Here is a 16903-nt window from a genome sequence, read left to right on the forward strand (position 1 = left end):
AGTACTGTCCACTTCTGGGCTCCGTTACTTTCTAGCTCAGACTTTCTCAGCCGGTCACCAGCTGGTCACTTCGTACAGGTGGCCCGAAAATACTAGCAAATGTCAGCTATGTCTCATAACTGTGATTCCCTAATGTAATTCACCGTAAAAAGTCCGGCACCCAGATGGTGTCACACAGTTTTAAATATTAATACAGTCTGGAAGTTCTTTTTTGCATTGGATACAAAATATTTCCCTTCTTATGTAATGGTCAGTATAATAATATAAAGTATAAATTTACATTAAATACATAAATACAGTATGCAATTTCCTCCGGGATTAATAAAGTATCTATCTATCTATCTATCTATCTATAATAATACAATAATATTATAGAAGTATTAATATTATCATTGATTCTTTTTTTATAAATCATTTATAAATAAAAACTAATAATCATAAAATATTTCTATGTGGGCCTGGAAGATCATCAGTATTTGTGTCCCTGCCTGAGCAAACACTTCCCCACCAGGTGGCCATGAAGTCACGTTAAATTAAAAAACACAAACCAAATGCTGAATAAACTTCTGGCTTTATTTGAGCAATGAGCATTAATCTAATGCATATAAATGTTAAGACAAACTGTTTAACACCCATCTGTTGCCACAGTGCAGAGACAGAAATGCACACTGTGACACAACTGATATGTTTAGCTGCATGAAAAGAAAACTACACAAACATTCATTTTTCTTCATGTTCAGACCTACAGGTAGGAGTCAGGACTCTAATGTGCAAATAAGAAAAAAACTACGTCTAACAGGGTTCATGCATTGTGCACAGCTGCTCTCCTATTGCCTTCTACTCGATATCATTGGAGGTTCCCACGTTGGTTATGATCTGCATTTCTGTAGGGGAAATGAACAGAAATCAGGAAGCTGCTGCAGATCGATAATTTCCTGTACAATACTGGATTTTAATTCATCCAGAATTAATTAAAAATGAGCTCAATAATAGATTGTTTACCTGAGCAAGGCCCACTTTCCAAGATAATGTCATCTATGGCTATGTCACTCCTCACTGATGAACCCCGGGTGGCGACAAACACGATCTGAACCAATGAGAAGAGGCTTATTGTCATTGGTTGGGACAGTAGTGAAAAAGTGCACCGACACAACAATGTAGAAGCATTTTTAAAGAACACAATCTGCAGAAACGTGACTGATTCACTGTTGTCTAGTTTATGTCTTTAAATAAATACTGATGCATCAAATTACAAGATAATCCATCACAACATTCTGCTGCGCTCTCACCTGATGCTGGCTGTCACACCTGTACTCTACCGCGGCCCTCAGCCAGGTGATGCTCTGCTCGCCGCTCTGTTGCCACAGCAACACGTCATCTCCACCCTTGTCGAGGTGAACGCTGAGCTGGCCCGTGCCTGAGCCGTACATGTGGTAGAAGAAGCGCAGACACTGAGGCCCCCTGGAGCCCCTCAGCGGACGCGACAGCAACCGGACATTCTGACCAGGCAGCATGGGCGACGCCTCCATGTGCAGGTAATATCCTGTCAATCAGGTTAAAAACATTGTTTTAAAAAAAACTGCAATGCAGTCTGGGAGAAATATGTGATAACATCACTCAAAGAAATGCTATTATGTACATGGGGTGTAACATTGTCTCTTTAATTTACAAAAAATACAGAAATGAACCCTAAATGTATTTCTAATAATAATAATCTTTGTACTTTGATGCTGCCAGTAAATTACTATAAATGTCCAGAGAAAACTTCAGTGAAAGCCCCCCACCGAGTCCTGTGGTGTGGTCTCCCCTTGGCCCGGTATAGGAGGTCGGGGTGGGGCCTCTCCTCCGCTCCCAGTTGGCCCCATCGCTGTGGTCCTGAGTGTAACCACAGAGACCCACCTCAAAGTCACAGTGTCCCGGGAGAGACGAGAAGGAGCCTCCTGAACACAGAACACACAAAGAGGGAAATAACCATATTTCATATTTATATTTTAGTCAAATAGCTTCGCTAACAATAAATATTCATTAATAGTTAATTATATTCCCTGAAATCCATTTTCATGTTGTGGGATTTTAAAAAAAAAATCTGTCAGGGGATCCTGTCGTTAATGCCACCCTCTGGGGTTGTTGCCTCGGTTACTAGACAGGATAAGTTATTTTCATACTCTCACATCAGTATGATTGTCTAATGTTTTATTTATTTTGATGCTGATTAATTATCTGAAACAGTTTCTGGTACGTGAAACCCTTTTATTTTCCCATTAATCCCTGTTTGTCTCCACACTTGGGTGGATGTTGTTCTACCTGCTGTCAGCTCACAGTCTCCCAGGCTCACGCTGATGTCGTCCAGCGCCACGGACCCGCAGTCCCAGATGCTCCTGCAGCTGCTGATGAAAACCACCTGAGCAGCAAAGGACAGCATTAAAAAAAAAGAGACTTCTTCATCAATCTGAATTTTTGTACATTCTTACAATCAGTGATCATTTCCAGATTAGCCCTGATTAGAAGGAATAGAGTTGTGAAATCCTTTCTGAGGAAGAAAAAAAAAAGCATCTAACAAATGTTTTCTTAGAACTTCAGAATGTAAAGATGTGGAAAAAAAAAAAGGAGTCAGACTTTGAAGGCATTGCCATATGTCGACGACACTGTGTTCTCTGACAGCAGCAATGGATCCAGGGTGGAAGATTTTTCTTTCTCTTTTATTGACATGATGTCCTTTGTTATTTTTTTTCTAATTATGTAAAAAAAAAAAAGTACTGAAACAATTCCCATGAACCATTGTGAGAGGGTCGGGCCCGAGTCAGACAAGCCAAACAGATGTGTGGGATCATCGGGAGTCCTTTCAGATTATTCCTGAAATTTTTTCTTGAATTAAGTTCCTTCTAAAGGAATTATTTTCCTTGTTATTAGTCTGTTGGTTGGTGCATGACTCTAATCCACAAAGAATAACCCCAACATCTATTTCATCATTCATGTTTCCTTCATTATGAACAACGGATGATCCTCATTTGTCCTCTGGCGCCACCAACAGGTAGGAATTTACTGAAAATGTTCACTCTGTGAATGTTGGGAAACAATGTTGTGCAATCTGGGACAAATTTACTGCGTTTGTGTTCTCTCAGATGTGATCATGTAGTTAAAATTTTAATCAGGCCAAAACATTGTGTTTGAAACCACTCGAAAACTGTCAGCCTGCTAATGTGAAAACTGAACTGAAGGAAAGAGCGTTTATCATCAGTTATGTCCCGTGTTCTGGGGTCAGGGTTAATCTTTTGTACTGTTTATGCTGCTTTTTTTCTTCATATATTCATCAGTTTATTTTTCTTTATTCCCTGACTTCTTTAATGATTTTATGTTTTTTCTCTGTTGCCTGTTTCCTACTTTTGCTATTTATTTATTTATTCATTCATTTATTCACTTGATCTATTTATTCTTCTACAATTCAAGACTTATTTTGCCGTTTCCTTATTTCTTCTTTCCTTTCCTTAGCCACTCAGTCTCTTTTCTGCTTTTCCTCCACTTCCCCTCCTTCATTCCATTTTTCTTTCACCGCCCCGATCCTGACTCATGTGACACTTCCACGTCCTCCCCTTTGACCTTGGCAGGTTGGGACGTCTGGAAAGTGACGTCGGTGGCGATCCAGATTCCTCTGGACTTCTCTCCCAGAGTCCAGATCTTCTCCTGGCTGCTGCTCTGCTGATTCTGCAGGTAGACGGACAGAGCTCGGTCCGTCTGGTTGAAACCTGCAGAGACACTCGCGTTTGGTGAGGCCGTTACATAAATCACAAAGACGAACAAAATAAGAACGAATGAACACCACCACCACTCCTCTGTGGGGTTTTCTCGGTGCCACTCACCCCTCAGAGAGAAGTAGAATCTCAGGCAGAACTTGGTGTTCCCGAGCAGAACCGGACCGATCAGACGGTTAATGTAAGCAGATTGTGGACTCATTCGGGAGTCGGCCAACAGGAAAGACCCTGTGAAGAGAAGGCAGCCTTGTTTCCTTTCATAACCCTCTCTTCTTCTCAATCTGCTTGTCATGCTTGTTCCCATCTCTGCCTGCATCTGCTGTTAATCTCCATTTTAACTACTTTCAAATGTGCAGATTTAGTGAATGCATCCAGGATTGTACAGAAACATTACAAACAGAGCAGCTGTATCTCTGGCAAGGAACTCACAGTCACTTATGTTCTGTGTTGTTACACATCAGGTCAGCCAGTTTGAACACATTCTATCTATCTTAACCATAAAAACAAGCAATAATCCAATTTTTATTTACAGGTTCCATATGATTCTCTTTTTAATCAATTTCACACAGCTGTCAGACGACCAATGACAGTGTTTGAAATGTTTTGCCCATAATGGTGTGGTAGAGCCCTGCATTTCCCTCACATGAAGGAAAAGACCTGCATCTCCAGGTAATGTCAAGATTTTTAAAAAAAAGAAAAAAAGAACCCCGTCTTTAGCTGCCATCTGGTTTTAATTCAGCTTTAATTTCATCTGTAACTCACTGCTAGCATGTCAAGCAGTGATGAACAGCAGATTTAAGGACTCAGTCAGCGGTTCTACCCCACCTGCCCCCGTGGTGTGGTCTCCAGTCCTGAATATGTTGGGCTTCACAGACACTCTCCTCCACGACGACTCCGTCACCTGGTCCTGGGTGTACTGGCAGAGGCCCGTCTCAAAATTGCAGTTTGCAATGGAGGGGTCAAAGGTCAGCTCTGTGGTGCAAATGTATAGTTTCAGTGTGACTGGTTTTCTTTTTTTTAAATTTGAACAATAATTAAAATTCACTTGACATTCTCATGCAAGTTGAAATCAGACAATAAGGAATAAATTCAGTGTTTTTTATTAAATAAATAAAAAAATTAATTGAATTCTCAGTTTTTTCACTGTCAGCAAATCAAAATCTAGAAGCTGCATAAGTGGGAAATCTAAGGAACAAATGTTTGAGGAATAAACCTTCTGGTTGATCCAAACCATCCAGTGTTTGATCCTTCGAGATCAACAACCTTTATGTGACACCAATAGGGCTATTTGTCCTTTTAAAATATTTATGTTCAAGATATTCAGGATGTAATGTTGGTATGTTATGAGTATGACTGTGATGGCGACATGAAAACGAGCCTGTTTGGAACTGACTGTTAGCTCACCAGTGCTTGTGCCGCAAAACTCTGGAGAAAAGGAAATGTCATCAACAGCAACACGTCCTCCACTCGGGCTGTTGAAGGCCACTTCAAAGACCACCTGCAGATGTGAACAGGTGCTCACGAGAACACACTCTGACGGGTTGAAGTTCTAGCTTTGACCATTCCTTATGAATTACACAAGCTAAACTAGGTGCACATTTAAAACAGAAGGATTCAATGAAGTTTTAAACGCGTCTTCTGAAGCTGCTTCATGGTGGATGTGTGTTACTGCCCACAAAGCCAACAAGGGATCAGAGAAAATCTCATCATAGAATTTACACTTTTGTGAAACTTTGTTTTTGTTTACATGTTTGTTGTAACACATAATAATACAATTTTATAGACCAGAGCTATAGATACAACGTAGATGACACTGGCGTGATCTGATCACACTGACCTGGACAGAGTACGGTGCCTTCAGGTCCACCTGGACAGGTATCCATTCTCCGAGGATCCCGCTCCAGTCATTCTGGACTTCTGTCTCCGCTCTCCACAGTTCCTGGTACTGACCCAGACGATCCCTGGTGTAAACGGAGAACAGGCTGCCTTTTTCTTCACTTCGATGGTACTGAAAGCTCAGGCAGCCGGACATGGCGACCGTCGTCATGGGAGACACCAGCTTGGCAACTTCTTGGAAAGTCTTGGCGTAGATGGAGTCAACGTACATCAGGTGACCTGAGATGGAGGTGATATCAGTAAAGGTACACAGACATCTTTTCTTCACCTGAACATATTTTCAGGGGAATAGTTCACATTGAATCAATATTTTTCTGTTGTGTTGACTTTTTGTGAATAAATTAACTGATGTGTTCTAATTGAATTAATACAAACTTCTTGTGATAATATCAATACATTTCTCAGTCTTTGTAATTAAAAACACCCATGTATTTTAATTTATTTATGTTCAACATGGCGTTGGTGGTATAGTGGTTAGCATAGCTGCCTTCCAAGCAGTTGACCCGGGTTCGATTCCCGGCCAATGCAAAACTTTTTTTGGGCGGCAGTGGCTCAGTGGTAGAGCGTACGGTAGAGTCCAATGTTCTGAAATCGGCGGTTCGATTCCCGCTCCCACTCAAAAGACACTGTGAGCTGACAGTGGGAGGTGTCAGCTCCCCTCCGGAGCACTGCCAAGGCGCCCTTGAGCAAGGCGCCGCCCCCCCCTTACAAGTTGCTCATTTGGGGCGCACCATGAAGGAGCTGCCTGCCACTCTACCTCCCTCTGCATGCGTACAGGTCCCCCTGTGTGTGTTTGTTTGTTTGTTTGTTTGTTTGTTCAGGGCCTGTACACACTAACATATGCATGTGATTTGACAAACTAGAGTGTGGCACTAATTTCCCTTCAGGAATTAATCGAGTGCATAAAATTAAATAAAAAAAAAAAAAAAGTTTGCTCAACATGAAAGACAGTTTTGTCCTTTATGCTCTGTAAACTTTAACTTCAATGTTTGTTTGTTTGTTTTAAAGTTTTTTTTTTAGTGTCTGGCAAGACTGGCACTCTTTCTGATTTTGTTTCATCATCATTAAATGTCAAAATGGTCCCAACGTAAGGATTGTCTGTGTGTTACGTGAATACTGGCTGACTTCATTATTTTTGCATTAGCACATCTGCACGAGTCCCTCTCACCTGTCTTGTTGTTGTATGTGTGGTCATTGGGGATGTTGTTTTGGAGGAGGTGGAGCCCCCCTCCTCCCACAAACCAGTTCACATTGGCGTTCCATTGGTTACTGTATCCACACAGGTGAGAATCCTCAAAGTCACACTCTAAACGCAGGAAAACAGTCAGTCAGGAGAGCAGAACTGTGTGTGTGTATGTGTGTGTACGTGTGTGCGTGTGTGTGTATGTGTGCGTGTGTGTATGTGTGTGTGTAACTAACCCAGGCAGTATCCAGAGCTTATGTGGATCTCAAAGATGGCCACGCTGCTCCCGGCGCTCTGTCCAGGTTTACCTTCGATGACAACCTAATTAGCAACACATGTTTAGTGACCCCTTGACCCCAGAGAGGTGGAGTGACACAGGAGGGATATCAAAGGAGAGGAGACTCGAATCAACAACAGAGGAAGACAAAGAGGAAACATTTGTAAAAACATGAGGTCAGGATGTGTGTGGTGGAGTGCGTCACATGTGTGAGCATGTGAGTTGGGAATTATTTGATTAAATGGTGTTTTTCTGGACCAGGACTAACCAGTTTTGTGATGAAAAATAGTTTTGTTTTACATCCAGCAGCCACGGAACAATATCTTCATTCATTTGGAGTCATATTTTTGTTTACCTGATGTATTTAAGAACAGAGGTCACTCATTTGGTTCGGTCTCCACTGACTCCTGAGGGAAACATGTGACTCCACATTTATTTGTAACTTTGTCTGTTTGATTCCTGGCAGGAGTCGTGCTGTAGTTTATCAGTTTTGTTTGCAGGGAACAGCTGCCTGCTACTTCTGGAATTTGAATGAGTTATGGTTCATGAATGGGGTACATTTAATTTTAATTTTTCTCCATTTGATTCCCCCAGGAGTCTATTCCCATCTGTAATAATTGCATCATTCTGGAAAACCATACGTACTAGCTGCACCAAACTTTACATAAATATAAATCATGATAAATACTTATGTTTCTGCAATAGGAAGACATATTTTAACATATTTAGGTGTGGCTGCTTGGAACTCAGTGGGTTTTTAATTGTTAAAAGAATAATTTAACACTTTGGAAAATATACTCTTTGTTTCCTAAATGTCAGAACATAAAACTCATCACTTTTCCTGTTATTTGGAAAAGAATACTTGGATTATTTTTGGAGGAGTTATGTGGGTGAAGTAGGTCTGGGCAAGTATTACATATACAAACAGACAAGCCAGGTTTCCTTTGCCTCCAGTCTTTATGCCAAGATAAGTGATTCCAACTGTACACTTAACAGATGTGAGATAGATTGATCCTCTCTTGACTCTTGAGGGGGGAAATGAATGATCTGAATTACAAACTAGTGAAGTATTTATTTGACAGGAAAATAAAATGACTAAAGAGTAGAGCTAAAACAGTCGTGTTATTGACTCTAATTTAAAATAGTGACGTTTCCGTTGCAGAGCATTTTAGTGATCGGTGTGATGTTTGAACCTCTGAGACATTTGTTCTTTACTCTAAGTCTGGACTGAGACATGTCTGTGCATTAAGGGGCGCCTGATGGAGCATAGTGAGGGTCATAACCCTGTCAGAGGCAGCCCTGCTTCTGCATACAACATAAACATGTGCCTTACTTGACTGAAACAGTGTTTAGATAATATGTGGGAGTAGCTGGTGTGTTTCTCCACACCCTTCAGACTGACCTTGTTTCATATATACTATCAACCTACATCTGTCGCTCTAAACAGCATGAAATACTTCCTGTGCCTGAAAATGATGTTTGATTGGAAGAAGGAAGGAACATCAGAAGTTACCATAGTTTTTTCAAGTTTACGCATTTCCTGCAAACAACAAAATGCATTTTGATGTTTTTTCGTCCATCCATCCATCCATCCATCCATCCATCCATCCATCCATCCACCCATCATCTGTTCATCCATCCACCCATCCATCCATCCATCCATCCATCCATCCATCCATCATCAATCCAACCACCCATCCATCATCAATCCAACCATCCATCCATCCGTCCATCCCCTGTCTTCTGATGACTGCGGAACAAAAGTCTCTCTCGCTCCTAGTCGGAACATTAAGCGCGTTACAATAACCGGAAGTCAACAATACAAGCGTCTTCCGCGTTCGCTGTGTGTAATGAATTAACTGAGTTGCTCCTTCTGTTTTCGCTCTACGTATGTCGTTAACAGCGATGTCTTCGGTTGAGTGTCTGAGGGGGTTCGTGGGGGAACGTCTGACCGCTGCTGCCGAGGAAATATTCACAGCTTTTAGGAAAATAATCGTGGAATATGAAGAAGAGCTGAGGCGTCAGCGCGGACAGCTGGACGTGTGGAAACACGGAACACAGGCACACGGCGTCGGTAGGGAAGACTGACTTATTCCTATAGATACTTCTATAGAGTAGCAGTTATTCCATCATCAAAAAAATGATGAGACAGAACTTGACTGAACTTTAAAACAGTTTAGTGAACAAAAAAGAAAAGGTTAAATACATGCGAACTGTGATCCTGAGGAGTACATCATAACTTGACTTATCACTAAGCGCTAACATCAAAAGCTTAAATCAATTACGTCAACACCTCATTTCCTTTACGCCTTCACTAAGCATTGTGGGTAATGTAGTCTTTTGACAACATAAACGTTATCATGAAATAGTCTGTTTTTAATTCAACACAAACATTCAGTGAAACATTCATTCATTCATTTCTTTTAACTTAATATCTGTCACATGAACTGTTCAACAGAAATTATTTACTTAATCATAATTACATGACAAATATCTCTCCTCACATAATTTCCAACACACACACACACACACACACACACACACACACACACGCATATATATAAATTTATTTATTTATTTTCAGGGCCTGTACACACATGATATATTCAACTAACTACAGTGTGCCACTAATTTCCCTGCAGGGATCAGTATATGAAATTAAAAATTAAGTATAGTTTTTATCATATACTGTAATTTGAACAAGGCCGATTCTTAAAAGCTTGTATAAAGTGAAGATGACATTTGCTTGAAGTTGGTAACAGGTGGTAGGTTTTTTTTTCCTCCGTCCATCCAGACCTCCAACAGCAGCATGTCCATGAGGAGGAGGAGGGTGCTAAGCTGCAGCTCCGTGACCAGGACAAGAGCTCCAGTGTGGACCAAGAGGAGCCAGACGCTCCACGGATGAAAGAGGAAGAGGAGGAACTGGGTATCAGTCAGGAGGGAGAGCAGCTAGTAGTGAAGCAGGAGGCTGATACCTTTACGCTGAGTCCAAAGTGTACAGAAACTGACCACAGTGAAGACAGGACTCCACACACGACTCCTGATGAACCTCTGACAACAGCACAGACTGAGTCTGTAGTCAACATGATGGTGGAAGGAGAACCAAGCAGCAAACTGCAGGAACTCCTCAACAACCCTCACGCAGATAGAAACCAAGATCAGGAAGGTGGAACATTCCCAAAAGATTTCAATTGCAAGCAAAAATGTCACATTAAAATGAACGCAGGTGAGAGGCCGTATGTTTGCCGAATATGTGAGAAAGACTTCAAACGCACAGGTCAGCTGACGGTCCATATGAGAATCCACACGGGAGAGAAGCCTTACGTTTGTCATACGTGTGGGAAAGATTTTAAAACAAAGGGGGAGTTGTCGGTCCACATGAGAATCCACACAGGGGAGAAACCTTTTGTTTGTCATACCTGTGGAAAAGATTTCATCCAGAGCGGTCAGCTGACAGTCCACACCAGAAAGGCCCACACTGGGGAGAAGCCGTACACGTGCAAAATCTGTGGGAAAAGTTTCACCATCGGCAACGCCTTGACAGTCCATATGAGAATCCACACAGGTGAGAGGCCTTATATTTGTAAAATATGTGGGAAAGATTTCCGACACAACGGTCAGCTGACGGTCCACATGAGAAGAGCCCACACCGGGGAGAAGCCGTATGTTTGCAAGATCTGCTTGAAATCTTACTGCTCTGCTTTTGAACTGGCGAGGCACAGGCGCTCACATACAGACAGGTAGCGCCGCATTCGCAGAAATACTTGATCAATCAATCGATGATCATTTATGATGAGTTAAGGAAGCTCTAAGACACGTTCAGGTGTCGCAGTAAATCCGAACAAGTTGGAGTTTGTGTTTTAGGATAATCCTGATTAACCGGGTCATTAAACCTCTCACGTGCGACTGGTGCGGTGGATCAACTCTAGTGAACCATTTGACTGTTCATGGTGGATTCTTCATTTGTAGGACAAATGATGCACAACGTGTGAACGTGGTAGTATTTGTTTTGTAAGGTGTTAATGTGATTGTGAGGTGTGTGTTTGCATTAGTGTCTATTATTGTGTGTTGGCTGATCAAGTGATTTCCACGTCCCCATCATTTTTAGGTCAGCATCAGATCCAAATTTCCTGAGTATGATGTTTAAATTTCAGTGTCAGGTTAAAAGTTTAGGGGTCTGTAATGTGTTACGTCACCAATAAATGAGTACTGACCAACTCTGTCTTTGGTCCTCTGTTTACTGAGTCACCACATTCACAACAATCAACAACCACACATCCATTTGGAGGAGGAGTGAGGACAGATGTCTCATTCATTCTACATCCAAACATCAACGCTGAAATGTAGCAGGACTTTATTTCCTTTTTTTTCCCAGTATATTAGGCTCAAGTATGAAAAAAGTTGATTTCTTCATTTATAGTGCAGTTTAATTTCAAGTACATCTAAACCACTGCCTAAAAAGCAGATTTTCTTGAAGCAGTATATATTTAAATCACCAGTCAGCCATCTATTGATAATCTGAATAACGGACTATATTGCAGCCTGGTTTGGCATTTAATGCCCATCTCCTCTTTCCGCTGAGCGGACAGAGATCTCCTGGTTTACCTTGTAAGGGTCGGTGTTGTTCTGCAGGTCCATGCTAGAGATCTTCCAGCTCTCGGAGGGCGTCTGGCTGCTCCACAGCGGCCTGTCCAAGCTCTTTCCCTCCGTGCGCTGGAGGACCTCCAGACTTCCAGGTCCGATGATCTGGTAGACGAGCCTCAGGCAGCTCCACTCCCCCGTCTCCAGACGTGGGCTCAGCAGGACCCCTCTGGTCTCCGTCTGTGCATCTGCACCCATTTCATCAGCCTGGCCATCGGTGGGGGGAGCCTCCAAGGCGATAAATCGACCTGAAACAGAAAGGTCTTGAGTTGAACTGTGTAAACAGGGGGAGCATTTTGTTTAACAAAGACAGAATATTGTCCTTGTTGCTTTACTGGAGTAGACCACCACAGGTTGGTTTTCCATGTTTTTGTCAATTTCATACAAATAAGGAGTCGTACAGGAAAAGTTTTTAGACTATAGCACTGCTTGGAGATGTGGTTTGATGTCTCTCAAATAACCAGCAGCAGAAATGCATGAAGAAACAATATTTTCTTTATTCTTGTGTGGGATTGGATATTAACCCAAACAACTGCCAACAGAAATGATGCAGTGTGGAAAAAAACACTCTACACCAATCAGTGGAGTGCAAAATTTTTGTTTTCAATTCTTGTGGCCATCTTTACATCGAAGGCTCCAGATGTAGACATTAAACTACAGGACTTAACACAACATCATATAAATCTCCAGAGAGTCCCACGTTGTTTATTCACAATGTATTTGTTACCAAGGAAACGCTGCCAGCATTGAACTGCCCACAGTGACAAAAGGGACAGACTCCAGGAAGCTGCAGGAACATGTTTTAAGTTCATCGTGTAAGAGTTATTATTAACTATAATTTACAATTACCTTCATCTATTTTTACCTCAGGGTTAACATATTTTTATGAAATGAAAAGTAGAAATTGGACAAACCTTTAACTGCAGAGAAACTATTTCATTCATAGAGCGACATTATAAAAAACAAACATTTAACGTTCTTTGATTAGTTCTGGTTCAAACTGATATTCTTGGACAATTTGGAACAAATTATAGATTATACACAGTTTATCTCAGTAGGACTTCAGCACAGGATTCAACTGTTTGACTATGTTTTAACACATTTCTCCTCTGAGGTCTCAAGTTGACATTTCTACATGTCACTTTTTGAACTCTGGGGTGAACCTTGTCAGGGGAAAAAAATTGGAATTGGTCCAGTCAAATATCTGGGAGTGTTTCTTAACACGGACGTGACCTTTACCTCTAAAAGTAGGCCCCCCTTTTTTTCACGTTTCAATCACCATGAGAGGTTCCAGCTGCTGGTGCAACATGATGCCACATTCATGAAGATGCACACATTCTGAGATGCGTTTGCAGCAAGACCCTCAGCGTTTTGTCCATGGACCTTAAAGATTGCTTCACATGCTGTACATGTAGGCAGATGTTACCTATATGGGTGTCCTCAGTGTTGTTTGCACCCTCTGCAGTACCAAACCAGCAAGAATGCGCAATCCTGAGACACTTTACTCGCTCCAGATGTCCCTAAATGCAAGATTCAATGTGGACCAGATGACTTTTGCTTCCCCCAGTGTGTCCCAGTGGCAGAACCAGATCAACTCCTACAACACAGCTAAACCTGCAACTGCTATAAGTGAAAAATCTGTTTGGGAAAAGCCCCTAAACTACAAAGGTGTGAAGATATTTTGTGCATCTTTATTCCAGTACCATCGTTGTGCAGGGTCCAGCTAGTAAAGGATGATTCCGATGTGTAGCCACAGGTGTTGGACTCAAAGTCGCAGGAGCCTGGCAACAACGGGCTCTTGGCTTGGACGGAGGCTTCGAACACATAAAGAGGAAGAGGGGGAAGAGAGGAGGGATTGGTAAGAATGAATCATAGCAACTGGCATTAGCAGAAACATGCCCTCATGCACCAGCACTCCACAACCGTTAAAACATACTCACCAGCAAAAGTCAAGACAAACAGCAGAAGCATTGCAGCTTTTTGTGGGGGGAGAAAGAAAAAAATCAGCTCTCAAAAATAAGGAAAAAACAAAGTTTGTCTTACGTTTGCATTCAGTCCTAAAAAATTTTGAGAAGTTTTCTTTTAAAGATTTCTCTCCTGTGGGCCGATTTGAGTGTCTCTCCAGCTCCCAGACTGGCAGCACACTGCAGAGCCTCCGATGGGAGGTGTGTGCATTTAAGAGAAGGAGGGAGGAGGAGAAGGAGAGAGCTCTGAGAGGGAGAGGAAGAGAAGGAGGAGAGTGATGAGGTAGTGGGAGGCCAGAAAGGGAGGAAGGGAAAGAAGGAAATAAGATGGTGGGAGGAGGAAAGAGGGATGGCTGGCGACAAAAAGAAAAGAGGAAGGGTGAGATGTGAGGGTGGTTAAAGAAGTGAAAATAAACGGCTTTTTGTTGAGCACCAGAATGATAGAAGTGGATGTTTGTGAAGCAGAACAACCAGGAAGACTTTAACTATTACATGAGGATGAACTAAAATATATTTAAGGGATGTTGAACTTCAAAGGTGTTGAGATTCAGCATGTTTTTTTTGGGACAATCTTTTGTGTCACAGAAGCATGACACGTTTATCCAATCACTAAACAGTTTCTGAACCATATTTACAGGTTAGATGAGCTCAGACACCGGCTGGGATGGAATCCCTGCAAAAAAAGGTTCCAGATCGTTGAGTAATGCCTTGACACTCATAAATAATCAATTAAGAGTTGTATAGCTTATAACATTTGTGTATGTGCTGTAAAGATTGACATTATAATAATTCACCAATAACCACCTCCATTCAGCGCCACCTCGAAACACTAAACTATTGAGCTTCTATTCACATTATTACTGTCAGTAACAAAATACGAATAAGATTAACAACAACTAAAGCAGAATATTTCTGTCTAATGCTCCTCCTGCTGGAAAACCTCCATTTGTCTGGATGTAGATAGGCCAAAACCTTTGCCATAGTAGAATAATCACAAATACAGATTTGAGCACTGACAGCCCGTGCAATTTACACCTAGGCTTTCAGTGATGTTCTACTAACTTGCATAAATACATCCCATAATACTTTAAGCGGCTCCCACTTTAACCACTAATATAGAGTTGGAGGACTAAGGCGTTTACGACTTCTCACAAATGGGACAAAAACCATCACTTCTGAAGAGGAGTCAGCCGCACTCCTTTTATCGTCACTCATACAGACGGACCCACGGCCACACCTTTTTAGAAGTCACACAACTACGTCACAGAACAACTTGTGATCTGATTGGCTATCGCATTTGTCTATCAACTACATGTGCCCGTTCACTCACAGGGCAGGAAGGCCTGCATTCTAAATTCTGAAGGTCCTGGGTAGATTTCACTCAACCTGGCAACACAAACTAGCTGAATTCTGATTGGATAAAACATCTGTAACCCTAAAAACGGAACACTGATCCGGTTTTGACCCGTATCATAATATATCCCAATTTATGTGTATTTATACATATATTTATTTAAGGAAAATACATTAAAATACAATTTTTATCAAAAATATTATCATTATTTCTGGTTATGTTAGGGCAGCAGAGAAGGCCTTGTTCTCCCTGACCCCCCACCACTGGATTTGAATGCGCCTGAAAGTGTAAAAAAAAATCAGCAAACCACGTCTTACATCACACCATTAGGGCTCCTGCGCAGCACGTGTGAAACTGCACATATGCTCGTGGAGTTTGTACCAGTATTATTTATAAATGAACCGTGTGGAAGTGTTGACAAAAACCAGATGCTCACAGATGAATGATTTAAAGAATGTGAGTCGAATTCTAAATGTGAGACACCTTGAGTTCACTTTCGTCAAGGAAGGGAGTGGATCTGAGATTCGAGAGGAATGTTGTGTGCTTGACGACGGATGCTAGAAACTTTATGAGGGAACACTCGTCCACATTTGTGATCCATCTGTCAGATGTGTTTTCTGTCCGTTACCGCCTCTCTGCTGTTGTGTGGATCACCAGCCATCAATGTTCCACTGAGGATCCTTTTCAGACTAGATACAGGGTCACGTTTCTCCCGTTAGTTTTCAGGAATCATCCCCGCAACTATAATTTCTCTATTTATGCAGGAAATAGTGAGGACTTGAATCGTCACCATCTCATTTTTGGGGAGACAACTTATAACTTTAAAAAACTTCTCAAGGAAAAAGTTCTCAAGGAAACGATATAAAAGGTTTAATCAATAACAGGAAGCAGAGCCATGATTATAAATAGTTTTTTCCTTTGTTCAAAGGATTATGTTCTGGAATTTATACATCCATTAATTTCAATGGAAAATCATTTTACAATTGTTATAAACTGTCATCACTCATCTGTTTGATATTCCAGTCATCTGTTCCTGTACAGACAGCGATCCAGTGAAGAACATGTAACATGCAGTGTGTGTTCTGGTGATGACATGGTGTCCTCACAGAGCGCCAGATGACTCAGTGGGTTACAACCCGTCTGGACCTCCACCCTTCATCTGGGAATACTCCAGACCTCCAGCTCCGCCAAAAAACTTTATTATCTTATGTTTAATACAAGGTTTGATTTGTCAAATTTTTGTGAATTCGCAGTGATGGGAAACACTTTACACTTCTGTTTTTGCATATCCCAGTTATTGCGTTTTGACTCTGTCTCCTGGGAGCTATTGATAAAAGTATTTATTGATTATAGATTAGTTACTATGGCAGCACATTGGGCCCCATATCAAATAGATAAACGAGACGTAATTGAGTTGTATTATCTATTTGGATAAATACGATAAAAAAATATATATTTGAGGTTGACAAAACAGCCCATTCTGTTACAGCTCCCCTCAGCATTATTAAATGCCATTTTATTTTATTAATGTCACCATGGAGCTGTTATATGGTAGGATTGCAGCAAAACTACTCAAATAATCTCAGTGAATTTGTGTGGGATGGTCGAGAATGAGTAAGGAAGTCAGAAAAATCAACTTCATCTGCTCCACAGGTCCAGATGAATGACTGAATGAATGAATGAATGAATGTTGAACTAATTGATACTGTACACACAGTCTTCGTTTCCTCTGAGACCCGGTCCACCTTGACTCTACCGCCCTCTACAGGCTAATGCGCGCCATTGCACCAACAAACGAAGAGTACAGTATTGCTTTGTTGCTTGTCCAAAAAGTACAGT

At 41.5% G+C, this 16903-nt stretch overlaps 2 protein-coding genes and 1 non-coding gene across 3 annotated transcripts; 2 read left to right on the forward strand and 1 right to left on the reverse strand.

The window, feature by feature from the left end:
• Window positions 1-552: 552 nt before the first annotated feature.
• On the reverse strand, window positions 553-13929 carry LOC137608337 (MAM domain-containing protein 2-like). Its single transcript, XM_068334635.1, has 15 exons — window positions 13687-13929; window positions 13450-13560; window positions 11711-11994; window positions 7065-7149; window positions 6814-6951; window positions 5587-5864; window positions 5154-5247; window positions 4575-4721; window positions 3858-3977; window positions 3598-3743; window positions 2305-2401; window positions 1785-1940; window positions 1290-1543; window positions 1003-1087; window positions 553-884 (listed from the first exon to the last, which is right to left on the reverse strand). The coding sequence occupies exons 1-15, from the start codon at window positions 13715-13717 to the stop codon at window positions 838-840; spliced, it is 2073 nt and encodes a 690-aa protein (XP_068190736.1). The 5' UTR covers window positions 13718-13929; the 3' UTR covers window positions 553-837.
• Window positions 6102-6173, forward strand: trnag-ucc (transfer RNA glycine (anticodon UCC)). The gene has a single exon. It is a non-coding gene; the product is annotated as a tRNA-Gly (tRNA).
• Window positions 7156-11690, forward strand: LOC137608338 (zinc finger protein 565-like). The gene is made up of 2 exons (XM_068334636.1): window positions 7156-9179; window positions 9900-11690. The coding sequence occupies exons 1-2, from the start codon at window positions 8996-8998 to the stop codon at window positions 10847-10849; spliced, it is 1134 nt and encodes a 377-aa protein (XP_068190737.1). The 5' UTR covers window positions 7156-8995; the 3' UTR covers window positions 10850-11690.
• Window positions 13930-16903: the final 2974 nt, after the last annotated feature.

This window comes from Antennarius striatus, chromosome 15 (genome assembly GCF_040054535.1).
Source record: "Antennarius striatus isolate MH-2024 chromosome 15, ASM4005453v1, whole genome shotgun sequence".
NCBI classification, from domain to species: Eukaryota; Metazoa; Chordata; class Actinopteri; order Lophiiformes; family Antennariidae; genus Antennarius; species Antennarius striatus.